Genomic DNA, 18906 nt, shown 5'->3' on the forward strand with positions numbered 1-18906 from the left:
TAAGAATGAAAATTATCACATATTAATTGCTTTATCAGTAAAAATTTAAATATTTGCACATGATATTGTTTGTCCAAGAAGAACTTGAAGTCACAAATGAAAATACCCTTTGATTTTGTTTATTATATGCTTAAAAACAACCTTGGCAACAGAAATGTTGCCTAGCAACGGTTAAAAAATCGGTGCTTGCCCCTCTTAAGTATGAATTAAGCTGTTGTTTGAAGATTTTTCTTTCCATTTGGTGTTTCATTCCAATATTTTTTCATATACATCTTTTTTTATTCTTTTAAATACAAATTCCGTATTGAGCATAGCAACACAAGTGTTGTTTAGCAACAGCAAAACATGTTTGAATTAAAGCCAACTACAAATCAATAAGCCATTTTATTGAACAAATTAAATTGAATGCAATGCAGATTGTCTGTTTGTGAACATGTTTAGTTAGAAATGAAAACTTAGTTCAATTGTAGGTCACTACACGCTGATCAACAACTAAGTTACATAACAAGTGCATATCAACCATGCAATAATAGGTTCTTTATATTTTTATAAGTATGAGCTTAGTTATTTTTTAAGAATATACTTCATAATACGGTGTTACACTATAATATAAACATCTAGATTATCATTATTTTTTGGACGAATTCTATATCGAGTATAGAATCCCACATCTTGCTAAGCAACATCAAACATTTTTTTTTAAATTGTAGACCACTACAAAATCTTTGTTTCAATGTGAAAGTCTTTTCATGAAAACAAGAATATATAGGATTTAATAATTTGAGATGAGTTTGAACAGCTTTTAAAGATACTTAACAGTTAATGGAACGAAAGAGACGTGACTTGTACCACTTACAGACATTGTGTGGAATAAAATGTCTAATCCAGGCAATTACGATTTAATATGATGTAGGGGTTGGAATGTGTCATCTGCATGGGTACAAAACCTATGGTGAATTAGAAACGACTTATCAATTCAAAAAAGGGGGGTGTATAAATCATTTTTGGAGTTATTAACGAGGCATTAATTGACCTAAGAAATTAAGCCTATTGTGCAGTAAAGAAACTGGCATAGCCTGTAAGAACATATATAGTTTAAGGGTTGGACAATCATTTAACCATGAAAGTTAAAGGTCAATTAATTGGACCTTGAGATCAACGGTAAATGTCATAATGATATTAAAATTGAGAATGGAAATGGGGAATGTATCAAAGAGACAACAACCCGACCATAGAAAAAACAACAGCAGAAGGTCACTAACAGGTCTTCAATGTAACGAGAAATTCCCGCACCCGGAGTCGTCCTTCAGCTGGCCCCTAAACAAATATATACTAGTTCAGTGATGATGAACGCCATACCTAATTTCCAAATTGTACACAAGAAACTAAAATTAAAATAATACAAGACTAACAAAGACCAGAGGCTCCTGACTTGGGACAGGCGCGAAAATGCGGCGGGGTTAAACATGTTTATGAGATATCAACCCTCCCCCTATACCTCTAGCCAATGTAGAAAAGTAAACGCATAACAATACGTACATTTAAAATTCAATTCAAGAGAAGTCCGAGTCTGATGTCAGAAGATGTAACCAAAGAAAATAAACAAAATTAGACTGTTATGATATTTGAGTCATGGCTATACACTGTATGCCAAATATCATGAGTCAATGTATAAAAACTAAATAAGTGTAGACCGGGACAAGTGTGTATGAGAATAAAATTCCAAAAAAGAAGAAGAATAGTTATGTTTTTGAAGTATACTGATATTTCTATATGAAGATAACTTCACATGCAAAACATTCCTAAGCTTGAAAACATGTTTGTTTGAAAATAATCATCTGTAAAGTTAAATTAAAGGGTGCTTGAAATTTCCTGAAGTTTTGTCAATGGGGGCACATATTCGCCGTTTTTACACATCTATTTAAAACCAAATAAATGCAGCTTTTTGTAATATTTATCAAATAAATTTCATTATAGATGAACAGCAGACATTTCAAAGGTGTAAAAAACAGAAATTTAGGCCAATCAGTCAAAAAATTACTAAGAAAAAAATCTTTGAAAATCCTGTTTTTCATTCAGGAAATTGACCGAAAATTGTTGTCCGTTTTTCGATCTTTTGCAGTTAGTGCCGTAATTTTGTTAAAGTTTAAAAAATAATCATATTTGTTATAAAATTATAATTTATCGGCATATTTTCTTCCATTTCAGCCATCCTTTGAAGTGTTTATACCTCAAAATCATAAAACGGCGAAATTGTGTCCCCGGCGAATATGGGCCTCCCACTCTATGTTGCAAAAGTTATTTCTTTTGGGTGGATGTGTATGTTTAAGCGCGGATTCATATAAGATGGATTCTTACAGTATGCACCCTTTTATTTATTCATTGTACAATAATTTAATAAATATAATAAATGAATTAAAACGCCTGATATCGTGGGTTCTGACACCGGCCTGGTCAAACTTAAGACTTAAAAATTGGTATTTGCTGATTTCCGTTAATCAATTTGCATTAAGGGGTAAGAACAAAAACTAGTTGGATCGGAGTGTCAAGTTAGGGTAATATGTCTTCAAACGGACTGTAACCTTTTAAGGTATAGCACAATAAAAATTAATGAAACAAACAACCCATGCAGCAACATGATGTCCAAAAGTTAGCACTTTGTGTAAACATGAATTATTATTGAAATAGTAACTTTTATTAACTGTTAACAAAACTGTATATTGTTTGCAAAAACTACGGATAATATATTCAGGAATAAATAACCTTTATTCACAAAAAAAAAAAAAAAAAAAAAATCGGAATTTTGAGCCTTTTTAATATGGTCATTTGACATTTTTTATTCGACCGTCACTGATGAGTCTTTTGTATGCGAAACACACGTCTTACAAGCAAGATATCTTTAATTATGATGCGTTTTATTCCTTTCATATTCAATACTCATTTTATTTTCTTTGACGTGTAAATATCTGATTAAAAAATAAAAGAAGCTTTTATTCTTTTGAATATGTTTAAATTCATTATACATGTAGTGCAGTTATTTTAGAAGAAATACGAAGTCGCGTTGTCGTCAAGATAGAACAACGGGAAGGCAGGTGACAATTACAAATAATAAGTCCAATAAATTCAACACCATGACCAAAAAAATATTAACTCAAGATACATAATTTAGATCATAAAAGTGTTGGATAGTTTTGTTTAATCTTGATTATTGTTACACTTACACAATTAACTAATTAAAATTGTCACATGGTGTCTACTTATGTGATATGAATAACAATGTATGTTATTATTCACAGTCCTGTAGTTTATTTTCGCCATCTGTATTTTTATTAAATGATTGTCTAAAATGTTAACTTGGCATGCCATACTTGGTAGAAATGCGGACGTGAAAGAAAGCACTTTTCACAAAAGTGTCAACGGAGATTAAAACATTCCAGGGCGACGATTTTGTCAATTATGAAACAAAATACGTATATATGCACTTTTTGAGCATGAACCAGTTATTATATTCATTCACAATTACGTTCCCAGTATTTCTCTGAAGTTTATCACAGTTCCGTCTAATTTTGGGTCATATTTCGACGGTCTGCTAAAATATTATATGTCACTTTAAATTCAAGAATAATGAGTAAAGGAATATCCTGTTTTCCTGTCTCAAATATGTTTATTTTTCTTCCTAAAGAAACTAGCCATTATTATAGCGTAGCAAGAATACATTTCCGTCGTCGGATCTAGTAAATACCGGAAATCATCTCCGGTCCGCAGTTCGGTTAAAAATTTCGATGATTCAATGAAAACAACGACGATTTTTTGTCACTTTTTTGAATTTTTAACTATGAGCGTACTTACGACCCACTAAAATATTTGAACTGCATCAACATTTATGTTCAAGGAATACCTGGTATAAATATGATCGTGGGTCGTAGGTACGCTCATAGTTTAAAATGCAGAAAAAGGTTTGGAAACTGCCATTTTTCTGCCCTTTTCCAGAATCTTGAGGTCTTTACAGCAACAGGGCATGAATAATATCAACGGAAGTTGAAAAATCTATTGATGTTTACAAAAATTTAGGTTTTAAACTTTAAAAATAATGTATTATATTTAATAGCAAGTCACTTTTAATTTGAACGAAATTAGGGGGCCGTTCTCTGATGCTTATCGTACCTTGTCCTTTGCTTTGGAAAGCAAATTTGCAGATCTAACATTGTTTGGTTGATGTTTAGACGAGTTGTATATACATTATGTACACAGCCATGTATCACCATCATTGATGGCGATCCGATGGATACATCTGTTGTAGAGTTGTCACTGACTCAGACGTACTTATATATATATATATATATATATATATAGAAAACATAATAAAAACGTTTAAACTTTCAGATTCACAAATAATATAACGAAAAAAACATTTCAAATTTTTATTCCTGTTTATCTATGCCTTTTCCTTGGTTGTTTGACGTACATGTATATTTTGGTTAATATCCTATATACATATTGATATTTTGCCTAACGAAATACACATTTCCTATTACATGTACATATATTAAAAAAAAAAGTAATGAATAAACGACGTTAAATATATAAAAAATACACCTTTACAAAAAGATAAAGTTGCTCAATTAGTGTGTATACACGCTTATAAATTGGTATTTAAAAAAATAATCAATCTTTCAATTAAATATTTTGGTAATAGCTATAATATTTTTACCGTCATTTAAATCAATATTGACCATATTTCTTCTATTGTCAATATTAATGCATGAGGAACTAGATTTTGGAGGAGTTCAATTGTGCGCTTGTATCTTAAATTGTTTAATAAGTTCTCAATTTTTTTAAATTTTTTCCCCTATAATTCATTATTCCTCTTTTATATAAGTATCCAATTATTTTCTCTTTCCCTTTATTACTCGTTCTTGTGCAAAACCCCACGTATACCCCGATCTTTACAGAGATCAGATATCATATATATAAATATAAATCAGAACCATTCTACATCTGTGAACTAGACATATTTACATACTAACTTAAAATTAAATTGACAAAAACTAAACTACTAACAAGCTGTATCACATTCAACAAAAACCTTCGATTTATCTTTTTCAGATTAAAACATATTGACCTATACGCCATATATATACCTATTATTATCTAATATTCACGTGATCTTACAACATGTGATTAAGTTCCCGACATAGGGAAGTAATTTTAGTGTTCATTCACAAAATACCATCCTTCAAATTTATTTTAAATTTAAAACGAAACTTAAAGTCTTGATCGGAAGATATATTTTTCCGAAATTGCATAATTTGATAGGTTTTATTTAAATTAGAAAGTTAAAAGATGTCGGATTGGCAAAGCAGTTTATTTGGTTGTTTCGACGATTTTGGATTATGTATTATAACGTATTTTGTGCCGTGTTACACATTCGGTAAAAATGCCGAGGCGATGGGAGACAGTTGTCTGTGTTGTGGTAAGTCAAATAGCATTATTTCCATACTCAATATTCAAAGAGTTGTTGCAGATGTTATCCACTCAATATCCGTTTTGTCCACTTCACTGCAATTTTGATTTGATATTCGTATTGTACACTTGATTCATGTATTGTCAATTTGGTACATGTATTGTCCGCTATTGAACTTAAATTTCGCCTATATATAAGTATTGCCCACTGATTTCATGCATTGTGCAGGTTGTGTGCTGGATTTCAATGTGTTCTATGAATTCATATTGTCCTTTAATGGATTCCAGTATAATAGTTGTACAGTACACCTGATTCATAGTTTGCCAATTAAATCCAGAATTTAAACATTGTTATGATATCCCGTTTTGTCTATTAGATTATATCTATCATATATCCCAAGGGCCTCCAGTAGTATCTATATTCATGTTATGTCTGCCTACTGGACTCCCATATATCCCAGCTCTTCCCGTAGTATCTATAGTGATTTACATTTTGTCTGTCTACTAGATTCCCGTGTATCGGAGGGATACCCGTAGTAACTATCCTGATTCATATTTTGTCCACTAGCTTTCCTTTAAAAAGTATCTTTACCGATTCCTAATTTGTCTACTTAATTCCCGTATTGTCTACTGGATTCACATATATTCCAGGGATTCCGTCGTATCTATACTGATTCATGATTTGTCTACTTTAGATTCCCGTATTGTTCACTTCATATTGGTGTAGTTTGTTTGCTGTATTCAAATACTGTACTCTCAGCTGGATCCCTGTTTGCTCATTGGACTACTTTAGAATCACTTTACTGTATTGATTGATATGATAGTTAATAAATATAATCAGTATTGTGTGTCTTACAGATACGACATATCTTGTTCAATCAATAACGTTATTTGAACGTAATGATAGGGATGCATAGATGCAAACAATACATGATTGCTTACATCCACGTCATTTGAACTTTGGGGTTGATAGTTGTCTCATTAGTAATCATACCATTGGCGGATCCACGGGGGGTTCCAGGGGTTGGTACCCCCCTTTTTTGGCCGATTAATGCATTTGAATGGGGACATATAGTTGAACCCCCCCTTTTTGTCCTGGGTTGGGACCCCCCCCCCCTTTTTTTAAATGGCTGGATCCGCCACTGCATACCATATCTCTTTATTTTCATATTATAGTGTATCAAAGTGAATCAGTAAATTAGAAAACGGCGAATGCTCCATTTCTATTTGTTGTTTAATTTAAACAATCGTATGCTCAACGTTGGAGAAACATGCCTTACTAATGAAATGAAATTGTCTTTCTTTATATCGCAATTGTCATAAGCTTTTACATCGATGGTGACTTTTTGTCGAAAAAGTAAGACATATCGATCCTACATTCTGTCGGCGTCGGCGGCGACGTCCACAAATATTCACTCTGGTGTTATTTTTTTTTTTTTTTAATTTTAATAACTTTCTTAAACTATCATTGATTTTTTTTACTAAACTTGGACAGAAGCTTGTTTGTGATCATAAGAAAGTATCCAGGGGTTGAAATCATAAAACTTTTCTCAATGCTCCGAGCACAAAATGCATGCTCGAAATATAAAATCCAGCAATTTGATTAGCTGATTTTGGAGTAAGTGTACAAAAAACTGACTCGAAAGTTTTATGACTTCAAGGCCAGAAGTAAACTTTGTAAAAAATAAAATCCTGTTTTTATGTATTTTTCTTATAAATGGACTTAGTTTTTTACTACCAGCAAATTGTACATTCACTCTGTGGTTAAAGTTTTTGAAATTTTAATAACTTTCACAAACTATCCAGGATTTCTACCAAACTTGGACAGAAGCTTCAGTTTGTTTATGTTCAAAAATTGTATTTAGAAGGCAATTTGGTAAATTTCGTTCCAGTTTTTCCGTATTCTACTTATAAATGGACTTAGTTTTTTTTTCCAGTTAACATAACACACAGTCTATTATAAATTATAGTTAAAGTTTTAAAACGTTTATTAAATTTATAAACTTTGACAGAAACTTCTTACAATCAAAAGATAGTATCAGTGGAATATTTTTATTATTTTTTCCCTCATTTTTGTTCAGTCTGTGATTAACAGAAAAAGTAGGCGAGACACTGGGTTCCGCGGAATCCTTACGAATTGGTTGACTACAATGTGTTTTCGATAATTATACGAATATCAGAGTAGGTGAATGAAACGTCAATTGGACAGCAACCGGCCAACCGAAAAATTAAATACACTATCAAAGATAGCAGATTTAAACAAAAAGCAAATAGCGATCAGCGTGTAGAGTATAAAAATAGTTTTCTTCCTTTACGCAATACAGATCACCGATGTGTTGCTTTAAAAAAGAAGATAAAGTTGAGAATGGAAATGGGGAATGTGTCAAAGAGTCAACAACCCGACCATAGAACAGACAACAGCAGAAGGTCACCAACAGGTATTCAATGCAGCGAGAAATTTCCGCACCCGGAGGCGTCCTTCAGCTGACCCCTAATAAATTATATATACTAGTTCAGTGATAATGAACGCCATACTATAAACTACAAATTGTGACAATATATTAAGATGCAACAAACCTCAACCACTTGGAATGTTCCTGAGTTTTGACAGCCACATAAACATTTTCCATGTTTCATTTTTTTTTTATACAACATATACAAGTCTATAGCCAACCTTTGATCCGAGATTAAGATTCTACATGCATTTACCACTGCATTGGGTGTTATACGCAAGACAAATTTAAAACGCGAGGCTCGAGTAATAATTATAGAAGACCTATGATAGCTTATACGGCATAAAGTTATCATCAACCATGCAACAACCAGTTATGGCAAACCACGGTTAACTTTGGTAGGGAAATTCGAAATTGTTGTCAAATGCATGTAGTCATGAAGCACGAAAATACACCTGGGGATAACAATATTCCCATCACGACATATTTCAAACCAGAAGTGTTGACAAGTATGAACATATAATTTATCTTTCGAAAGTTCAACAAAGACATAGTTAATAAATGCGAATTATATACTTAGCAAGTTTTGAAGGTCTCTGTTGTCTTAACTTTTTTACTCTTGCGCTTGGCATATATAACTATGTTTTCAGTGAAGACAGTATCGTTACACTTCATGTCTCTTTCACATTTTTTTGTCGGCTTAATCAGTGTCGCACTGTGTACAAGTATATCTCATACATGCAGAATATCTAATAAAAATAGATTTGGTACTGCCAATGGCAAAAATATCTGCAAAGACCAAATACCGAAGAAATAGACAACTGTAGGTTACTTTAAACCTTTAACAAGGAGCAAAACTCATACCGTATAGACAACTATTATAAAAGACACAGAAATGTCAAATGTAAAACAAATCAAACGAGAACATTAGCGTTAATTTATTTACAAGATAATGAACGAATTTAAAATAAGATACGATATATAGAATCGTATCTTCCTTTTAATCAAACTTAATAAGTACATAAATAAATTTTGCAAATAATGCCGACAAGTGAGAGACACATTACACTTTTAAAAACGAACATCGAAAGTCAATTTGCAACGAGAAATTCCTTGTGTTCAATATCAACCTTGTTACAACAGAATACAAATACAAAAGTGGAGTTGTAATGCCTTATAACTCAAACTTATTTAAATCTATTTCAGATTTAACTTTTACCCGTCTTGCAAATAAAATAAAATGGTCCTGTCAACAAGTACTTTTGATCGTAAGCCAAGGCTATCTTTTGATTTATTTTGCCTTCTGGTTTTCTTTTTAATTATTTTTTATTCGTTGGTTGTTTGATATTTGTTGTTTTAAAATATATAAATTGTTTACCTACATTTTCACGAAATATTATTCATTTATATTTTGATTCTTTTCAGGATTAACTTACATGTTCCCTATCGTACACCTAGTGGCAGCTGTTTCAATACGAGGCCGGGTACGACAAGAGAAGGGCATTGTGGGTGGCACGTGCGGAGACTTTTTTACCGTCTTGTTTTGTCCATTCTGTGCACTCGTTCAAGAGGCGATAGAAGTTAGAGGAGATCGATTGTTAAGTATGGCGAGGGAATAGACTTAAAACAAAGTTATAGATATGTTTTGAGGTTCATAGCCATGTGGACTAGTGGACCATTCCGTAGTACGAACCAACATTTTTCTTCCAAGGCAGCCTTGTTTATTTTATATGTGTCTTAAGTACAGGATAACTGTACATGTAAAATCTTCTATAGTGTATTTCAGCGAAGAAAAACATATAAAATACATACTCGGAGTGTCAACGGAAGTTTGATAAATAATTTGGTTCACACATATATATATATACATGTATATACTTGTAAAATGTGTTTATAATATACTGTTTTTTTTTATATACAAAGTAAATGTATGTTTCCTTACTATTTAAGCCATGAAGATGTAGTTAGAAATCAAAGCCTTTTTAAGTTACATGGTTTAGGTGGGTTGGTACCGTTGCTGATGGATAGTACGTTCGTTCCAAAATAGTACAATTCATCAAGTTGCAACTCGGTATTGATGAAACGCTTTGGTCATACAACCTCAACTTATAAATTAACTTAACATTAAGGTCACAACCTTATCAGGTATAGGTTACGTTTTGGTCCTTTTGTTTTTGCTGCCCCAAAATTGAATTAATGTTCTATTTCTGGTTTCACATTATTTGGTCCTCAATTTAATTCAGACACATTAATCGTACACACTTAATCAGTAACATAAAGTAAGAAGACGGTAAATAACTCAATAAAGACTCCTTGATAAATGACAAAAAAAAAAAACTGCTTGATAATTACTAGCTGAAGACAGCTTGGTAAATAAACCGATGAAGACTCTTTTGATAACTGACTTGATAAAGTCTCCGTGAAAAATGACCCAATAAAGAGTCCGTGATAAATGACCTTGCTTACTCGACGAAGACTCCGTTATAAATGACCAACTGGAGAACCCTAGATAAATGACCAGATAAAGAGTTACCAAAGTATATATCAGTCAATCAATTGGGCTATATTTGCGTTGTCGAGTTGATGTCTCATCGTTCACCAAAAAATACCCTTTTCATAAATGCAACTTTTGGTGCTGCGTACTCTGAATAATGAAAGTACATGTACTTTGCATTTAAAGCATGTAGTGATGTTCTATTTCTTGGTAGTTTTGTTCTATTTCTTGGCGCAAGGATAACTCATTTAAAACTTATAAAGCCAAAGATAAAATACATATTTTATTTACTTTTATTGCAATAATTATTACATTTATATGGGTCAAGGCAAATAAAAGATAAAATTATGAATGAATACAACTAAACATATAAAAGTAAACAGTAATGATTAAAAAAAATGAATTTAGATCAATATCATTAAAGACATGCGCATGCCCGATGTGAGAACAACATTTTCGGATAGCTCCACAACTTTTTCGAAAATATTAGTGTTTGGCATAATTATCATCCACGATCATTGGACTAGAGAAGCTTGATTGAGATTATATATCTAGAATAACACTATCCTACTGTGTGATAGGTGTTCCGAGGTTTGGTAACACAAAATTCATATCTCCCACATACAGTTCAAATTTTGCCGCCATTTTGAATCCAATGTAAACAAACATGAACCTGATCAACATTCGAGTAGTATTGCTGTCGGGTATGCTGATAGCAATTCTCTACAATAAACAATTACAAACCACAACTATTGGCACAATAAAAGATGCGAAAATGGAGGAGTTGCACCACTTAGAAACACAGATGGCCTCACATATTCGGATAACAAAATGAAGGCAAATATACTCAACAATCAGTTCTCTTCAGTATTTAACAGCAATGAAGACAAGACAACCATAAAGAAAATGAAAACGAACCCGTACCCACACATGGAAAACATCACTATTGGGGAAAACGGAATACACAAACTACTATCAAATCTCAACATACATAAAGCATCAGGGCCAGATGAAATTTCTACAAGATTATTGAAATCAATAGCTACTGAAATATCGCCAATACTTACCACCTTTTTCCAAGCCTCAGTAGACCAAGGCAAATTACCATCTGACTGGAAAAATGCAAATGTAGTACCAATATTCAAGAAAGGGGACCGTAGCCAAGCATCAAACTACCGACCTGTCTCGCTAACTGCTATACTATGTAAACTATTGGAGCATATCATCTGTACCAATATCATCAAACACCTTGAAAACCACTCCATCCTGACCGATGCTCAACATGGTTTTAGAAAAGAACGGTCGTGTGAATCCCAACTCATCCTCACGATTCAAGACCTAGCAAAGAACATCGACAATAAAGTATGGCAAGCCGTTCTCGTCAAAACTATGTTTAAACCATTTTTCGAAAAATTTACACACTGAGAATTACAACAAAGCACACTGAGATTTAAAAGCTTCAAAACGCACACTGAGATTTAAAAGCTTCAAAACGCACACTGAGAATTGAAAATTACACACTGAGAATTGAAAATTACACACTGAGAATTAAAAATTACACACTGAGATTTCATAAAGACGCACTGAGATTACAAAAATGAAAAACGCACACTGAGAATTGAAAATTACACACTGAGATTTCAAAAAGACACACTGAGAATAAATAAACTGAAAACACACACTGAGAATTTGTAATTACACACTGAGAATTTAAAAAATTACACACTGAGAATTTAAAATTACACACTGAGATTTGTGCGCACTTTTTATGCGCACTATCTAATTAGCATACTTAATCTGAATCTATTACAAGCTTAAAACAACAAGGGGACAGAACTCGTTAGTCCTTCGATTTGGTTCCAAATAATAATAAAAAAAAAACTTTAGAAAAACAAGAACAAGAAAAATACCCACTAAATTACTCTTATTACAAAATATAACCAAATGGTGAAACACTTTATTAAAATTATAAGAAAACATTGGAACAATCTGCAAACGAATGCAGTGAAATGTTTACTCAAGTGTCTCATGTGTCTATTATAGCATACAAACGTAACAAAAATATAAAAGATTAACTAGCGAAATCAGGGAAACAGTTGGAAGACTTTTGAAAAGGGACACATGTTTAATTACTGGTAGTAATGATCTGAATTATAGGCAACAGACTTATGAATATGAGCGATGTTAAGTCTTGAAATTTATTACGAATGTTGGTTGAAGGAATCGCATTTCATTATAATGACAAGAGTTCTTGAGATCAAGATATTAATTTGTTGAATTATTCATCTCATGAATATTCATTTGTAATTTGCATATTAATCTCGGTGTGTATTTTTGAAATCTCAGTGTGTAATTAACAATTCTCAGTGTGTGTTTTTCAATTTATTTCATCTCAGTGTGTCTTTTTAAAATCTCAGTGTGTAATTTTGAATTCTCAGTGTGTGTGTTTTATTTTTTTAAATCTCAGTGTGTAATTTCGATTTCTCAGTGTGTTATTTTAGGTTTTTAAATCTCAGTGTGTATTTTTTTCGAAAAAAGGGTTTAAACATAGTTTTGACGAGAACGGCTTACCATAATAAAGAGCAAGTAGATCTAATTCTCTTAGACTTTTCAAAGGCCTTTGACAAAGTCCCACATGAACGACTACTGTACAAAATCGACCATTACGGTATTAGAGGAACAACATTAAAATGGCTGAGAAACTTTCTGGAGGACAGACAGCAATGTGTACTCCTGGAAGGAGAATCATCAGAAACCTCACAAGTGCAGTCTGGAGTCCCACGAGGTAGTGTGCTTGGCCCGCTTATGTTTCTTCTCTTTATAAATGACCTCCCAGAGTATGTGTCATCTTCAAATGTTAGACTTTTCGCAGACGACTGCGTTCTCTACCGACAGATAAGAAGCGAAACGGATGTGAACACCCTCCAAAACGACCTGGATGGACTCCAACAATGGGAGGCAGACTGGCAGATGGAATTCCACCCCCAAAAATGCCAACTCCTCAGAGTAACAACAAAGCGGAAAATAGACACGGCAAATTATAACATCCACGGCCACATCCTAGAAGAGGTTGACTCTGCTAAATATCTTGGCGTCTCTATACACAAAACATTGAGTTGGAACAAACACATTGACAACATCGCAAAGAAAGCTAACTCCACCCGAGCTTTTCTTCAAAGGAACATCAAAAGCTGTCCTAGTAAAACAAAAGCATTATGTTATCAAACGCTTGTAAGACCACTCATGGAATACTCTAGCACCATCTGGGATCCATCTACTAAAGACAACATAAACAAATTAGAAGCTATACAACGCCGATGCGCACGATTTGTTCTTAATGACTACAGAAGAACTAGTAGCGTAACATCAATGCTACAGGCACTAAACTGGAAGACACTACAGGAAAGAAGAGCTCAATGTAAGGTCATCATGTTCTACAGAGTAGTACACGAACTGATTGCAGTACCAACAACAAATTTACAGCCAGTAATATCAACAGTAAGAGGACACAATGAACGATTCCTCGTTCCTTATGCCAGGACTCAAGTATATCGTCATTCGTTTTTCCCAGATACCATCAGAATCTGGAATGGACTACCACAACACATAGTAAGCTGCACATCTCTTGAATCATTCAAAAGGGGTGTGCAAGTGGTCCAGCTTCGATAGATGTACAACCTTGTTTTTATCGTTATTTTAAAGAATCACCGTTTTCACTGTAGATAATCCGCACTTACCGCACATTTGTTGTTCTCACATCGAACATGTACATAAAACAGTACGATAATACTCCCCTGGGAGGCCTGTACTATAAAGGAAGAAGAATATAGATCCAACTTCCGCAATTCTACAATGTAACGACGGTTTAAGAACACTAGGCTTATATAAACTAGAGGCTCTTAAGGGCATACGATACAGTTTTGATCCCGTATTTACAGTTTGATGAAAATTTCCATATAGGCTATATTTTGCTTGATTAAATCAAATATGTAATAAAACATATACCTTCGTGTGCTACTTTTTGAGTTAAATGAGGTCGAAATTTTGTATATTTCCTCAAAATTCGGATTTGTGGCCGTATTTTACTTTCGAAAGAAAGACATAACTTTTTTGTTTTAAAAGATAAACACAAATTGTTTTTTGTTAAATAATTTGTAATTTCTGTATTTTATAAGTATCCTAAAAGTTTATGCTTTTTTCATTAAGAAATAACTCATATTTATCAAATGGTCATGAATTGAGAAAAAAAACGTCATTTTTTGCTGTATATTTATCAAAATAAAAAAAAATTGACTATTTACAGTTTTATAAAATTTGGTCCACATAATCTCCCTGCAAAATGAAACAAAATGTCGTTTTAAAAAATAGGGGTCCATGCACTCGTTTTCAAATTAAATCAGTTTGAATGATAAAAATCAGTTGAAAAATGCATCTTTTCCCGATATGTCACAGTTTGACGTCGCGAAAATAACATTTTACGTTAGCAACGTCATTACCTTCCCTGTAACTGTATCGTATGCCCTTAAGTCGCTCACTTTGGTCTATGTGCATATTAAACAAAGGACACAGATGGATTCATGACAAAATTGTGTTTTGGTGATGGTGATGTGTTTGTAGATCATACTTTACTGAACATTCTTGCTACTTACAATTTTCTCTATCTGTAATGAACTTGGCTCTATAGTTACAGAGGAAAATATTTTGTAAAAACTTACCAAAATTTACCAAATTAATGAAATTTGTTAAAAATTTACTATAAAGGGCAATGACTCCTTAAGGGGTCAACTGACCATTTTGGTCATGTTGACTTATGTGTAGATCTTATTTTGCTGAACATTACTGCTGTTTACAGTTTATCTCTATCTATAATAGTATTCAAGATAATAACCAAAAACAGCAAAATTTCCTTGAAAATTACCACTTGGAGGGCAGCAACCCAGCAACCAGTTGTCCAATTCATCTGTCAGGGCAGATAGATATTGACTTGATAAACAATTTAACCCCTTGTAAGATTTGCTCTAAATGCTTTGGTTTCAGAGTTATAAGCCAAAATCTAAATTTTACCCCTATTTTCTATTTTTAGCCATGGCGGCCATCTTGGTTGGTTTTGCGGGTCACCGGACACATTTTTTAAACTAGATACCCCAATGATGATTGTGGCCAAGCGTGGTTAAATTTTGCCCAGTTGTTTCAGAGGAGAAGATTTTTGTAAAAGTTAACGACGACGGACGACGGACGCCAAGTGATGAAAAAAGCTCACTTGGCCCTTTGGGCCAGGTGAGCTAAAAACTAATGAGGCCTTTCACAAGATTAAGGGTTCATTGATAAAGAACATACTTTGGCACACCCGAGTAAATTTGACAAGGAGTTATTTCAGAGTTTGCCAAGTTGTTTCATTGACATACAAGACTAGGGGTAATAAACAGGTTTGTGCCACCCTTACTAAGGGACGGGAAATAACTAGTATTGGATTTTGGAAATTGATAAAGAACTTTATTGAAGGGTTGTATAAAAAGACCCTAATTGGTGTAGCCCGTCGTTAGGCTGAATAAACTAGGAATGATGAATATCTTGCTAAGGCCCGAACGTAACTTAGGCTTTCACTCGATAATCATTTCTAAAGCTATAAATTGAAAGTTCAAGGCTTTTTTTTAAAAAAAAGAGATGGATTAAAAACCTAGGTTTGATTTGTTCATATTTTCTCTGCCTTAATCATTACAAAGAACACATAGTAAACAGTGATATATATAAGGTATATATATATTCCTGACCGTAAGTGGCAACAAATGCCATAGATATATACCGGTATGTGGATATATTCTTAATTTAAAAATGGTTTTGGAAGAGCACATCTCAAGGTTTTTTATTTTGCTATCCAATATTTTAGTTTTTCTCTGAAAACTTAACTTACTGTACAAAGATAAGCAAAAAGGTGCCGTATCGCCAGCTGATGATGCTATTCCAGCAGGTGAGTGATCTAGACCTTACTGGAAATGATCATTATTTTACTGGGACAGAATGTAGCGTACAAGAACATAAATATATACTATAGACAAGAAAGAGGATCTTAATAACCTTTAAAAATCAAATATGTCTAATTTGATAATAGACGGACAGACAAAATCCTAGCAACAACAAAATAAAAAAAAAACACCCAAAAAACACTACTGCATTGTAGTAGTTCTCAAAATAGGACACTCAAAATATGAATGGGAAATTACTACAATCTACATTTGCTGCCCTTAAAACACAGTTTAAAGATTATTGCAATAATACAAATATGCTTGCATAAAAAATTATCAGCCGAAATCGACTCAAATCTGAAACATTTCATGTAAAAAAAATGGCGAAGAAATAAATGAATAAACAACGGCAAAACATTACACTACGTCCAAATCATTTTGGAATAAGAGGTCTTTTTGAACTTGCAGCACGTCAAACTCATTAAGTGTTCCCGATAAACAAAAATCTATATATGTGACAGTCTGATGCACCATAATACTTTTTAAATGAGACAGTATTACCTAGTACGAGTATAAACTAGTATACCTTTATACTAGTATACACATTTGAAGTATTTTGATTGCTAGACACTTTTTCCACTGACATTGTCTAAATCGTAATGAAGTTGTCCTCGATTTATATCGTCCATCATGTTAAACTGGTACTCTGTTGTAATATCTTCGTTGATGCTTGGATCTGGAGGCAGAAAGAAATCGGTACCAGGATATACATAGTTGTCTCCCGATATAATAAACGCGCCTGCTTCATTTTCTATATCCTTACTTCCGTTTTTAGATTCACTTTGTTTTCGACACAGTTCATTTTCTTGTCTGGTTGGATTCAAATTCGGTTTAATCTGTTGTCCATTTTTGTCATTAGCATAGCTGATATGTCTTGTGTGTTTTGAAGTATCCCCTAACCTGCCTAACGCAGCCGTGCGTCTGGGAATAGCATCACCAGCATGCACGCATGACTGACCGCGGTAAAAGTGTAGTTCTGCTTCCTCGGATGTCTCTATACGATCTCCTGCTTCGCCCTCGGCTATAGTTATTGTAGTGAACAGTGAAAGGCCGTCGCCATCGTCTACAGGTTTAAAACTACATATATCAGGGTCAATGACGAATTGACCATACTGGACACCAACTGGCTGTTCTTGTACTATCGCGTTGATCACATTAGTCTGTGTAGAATCTCTCCATTCTTTTTCATCCACAGAATTCATTTCACAATGACTTTTATACCCAGAGTCCATCCGGGATCCATACATCTTCGATTGTTGAAACCTGCTTATTTTGATAACATTATCAACTGCATTCATAAGATCCCGACCTTCTCTAGTTTCTGATAGATGTTTACTAAAGGGTAATGTTTTCATTTGATCTTCGTATGGTTTATGCTTGTGTATATGCGAAAGGAAGCCTGTAAAATTATCCAATAACTGAAACGAACTACCAAGACCGTTTGGCATACTTAGGTCAGATGAGTAATCGAATTTTACAAAAATGATTTTTTGATGATTTAAAACCTGATTGAGAACTTTTGATAGATATGGTATAAAAATATCTGTAGTATCTATTGGTCTATTATTTGTGAAAGCGTCATATTGACTACAGGCAGACGCAGACAAGACTATCACGTGGAAGTCAACATCGTCTGCTGTTGTAGTAATCCACTGGAGTTTGTCGTCCGTTTTATTCCATGGGAAATAATTGACCTTGCAGTGATCTTGACTCTGTAAATATGTTGCAAGAGATTCGACAACCTTCGTATGGAATTCGTTGTCGTCTGCTGCAATGACGGCGACTTTCTTTTTAACCATCCATCTTTCATTGTTCAATACATCACCTTTAAAATTACAAAATGGAAAAGATATAACACACTGTTACATGTATATGTATGACATTATGCCAATATTGTTAAAATATACATCGTAATGCAACTATTAATAATTTGTGGTTAAAATTCATGATGTTTGTATAACAAGTTTTATAGATTAAAAGTAAAACGAATACTTGTAACACTAGATTCCACTTATTATACTTCATGTCAAAATGCCAGATTTTGATTGGCTAAAACGAGGACGAGACTCTTCAACTTTGCAATCACGTCTTATCCTTCTAGGAAAAGCTTGATTAACTGTGCTCTTTATTAAATGCGGATGATTGATATGTACAAGACGCTACAGTTTATAATTAATTATTTTAAAATTTTAAAATAAATAGTATTTAATAACAGAACATTCAGTATAATAAATTAGATAACAATCACATATCTGAGAAGATGATATAGCAGATTACCACCCCTGGAAAAGATGTTGAAACTCTGCTTCGCCTCAGTTTTTCATTCTAACGGATAAAAGAAATATATAACTAACACATAGCTGAGAGGGTGATCGAGCAGATTGGTACCCCTCGAAAAAGCATTGTCAACCTTGACAATATTTTCTCGGGGTAACAATCTGCCCGACCACCCTCTCAGCTATGTGTTATTTCA

At 33.3% G+C, this 18906-nt stretch overlaps 2 protein-coding genes across 2 annotated transcripts in view; one reads left to right on the forward strand and one right to left on the reverse strand.

Annotated features, from left to right (window-relative positions):
* The first annotated feature begins 4734 nt into the window (after nucleotides 1-4734).
* On the forward strand, nucleotides 4735-9847 carry LOC143059654 (uncharacterized). Its single transcript, XM_076233181.1, has 2 exons — nucleotides 4735-5473; nucleotides 9342-9847. The coding sequence occupies exons 1-2, from the start codon at nucleotides 5344-5346 to the stop codon at nucleotides 9533-9535; spliced, it is 324 nt and encodes a 107-aa protein (XP_076089296.1). The 5' UTR covers nucleotides 4735-5343; the 3' UTR covers nucleotides 9536-9847.
* A 6607-nt stretch (nucleotides 9848-16454) lies between these two features.
* LOC143059653 (uncharacterized) overlaps nucleotides 16455-18906 on the reverse strand; it is a 31151-nt gene continuing 28699 nt past the window's right edge. The window contains exon 11 of the mRNA XM_076233180.1: nucleotides 16455-18258. Within this exon, the coding sequence (XP_076089295.1) occupies nucleotides 16997-18258 (1262 nt within the window). The 3' untranslated portion in view covers nucleotides 16455-16996. The remainder of the gene's footprint in view (nucleotides 18259-18906) is intronic.

The sequence above is a fragment of the Mytilus galloprovincialis genome, chromosome 14 (genome assembly GCF_965363235.1).
Source record: "Mytilus galloprovincialis chromosome 14, xbMytGall1.hap1.1, whole genome shotgun sequence".
In the NCBI taxonomy this organism is placed as follows: domain Eukaryota; kingdom Metazoa; phylum Mollusca; class Bivalvia; order Mytilida; family Mytilidae; genus Mytilus; species Mytilus galloprovincialis.

What these genes read in the sequence shown, in the direction of transcription:
- LOC143059654 (XM_076233181.1), top strand. Translation starts at nt 5,344, where the DNA reads ATGTCGGATTGGCAAAGCAGTTTATTTGGTTGTTTCGACGATTTTGGA. An exon ending in AGACAGTTGTCTGTGTTGTG is followed by an intron (nt 5,474 to 9,341) that starts GTAAGTCAAATA and finishes GATTCTTTTCAG; the next exon opens with GATTAACTTACATGTTCCCT.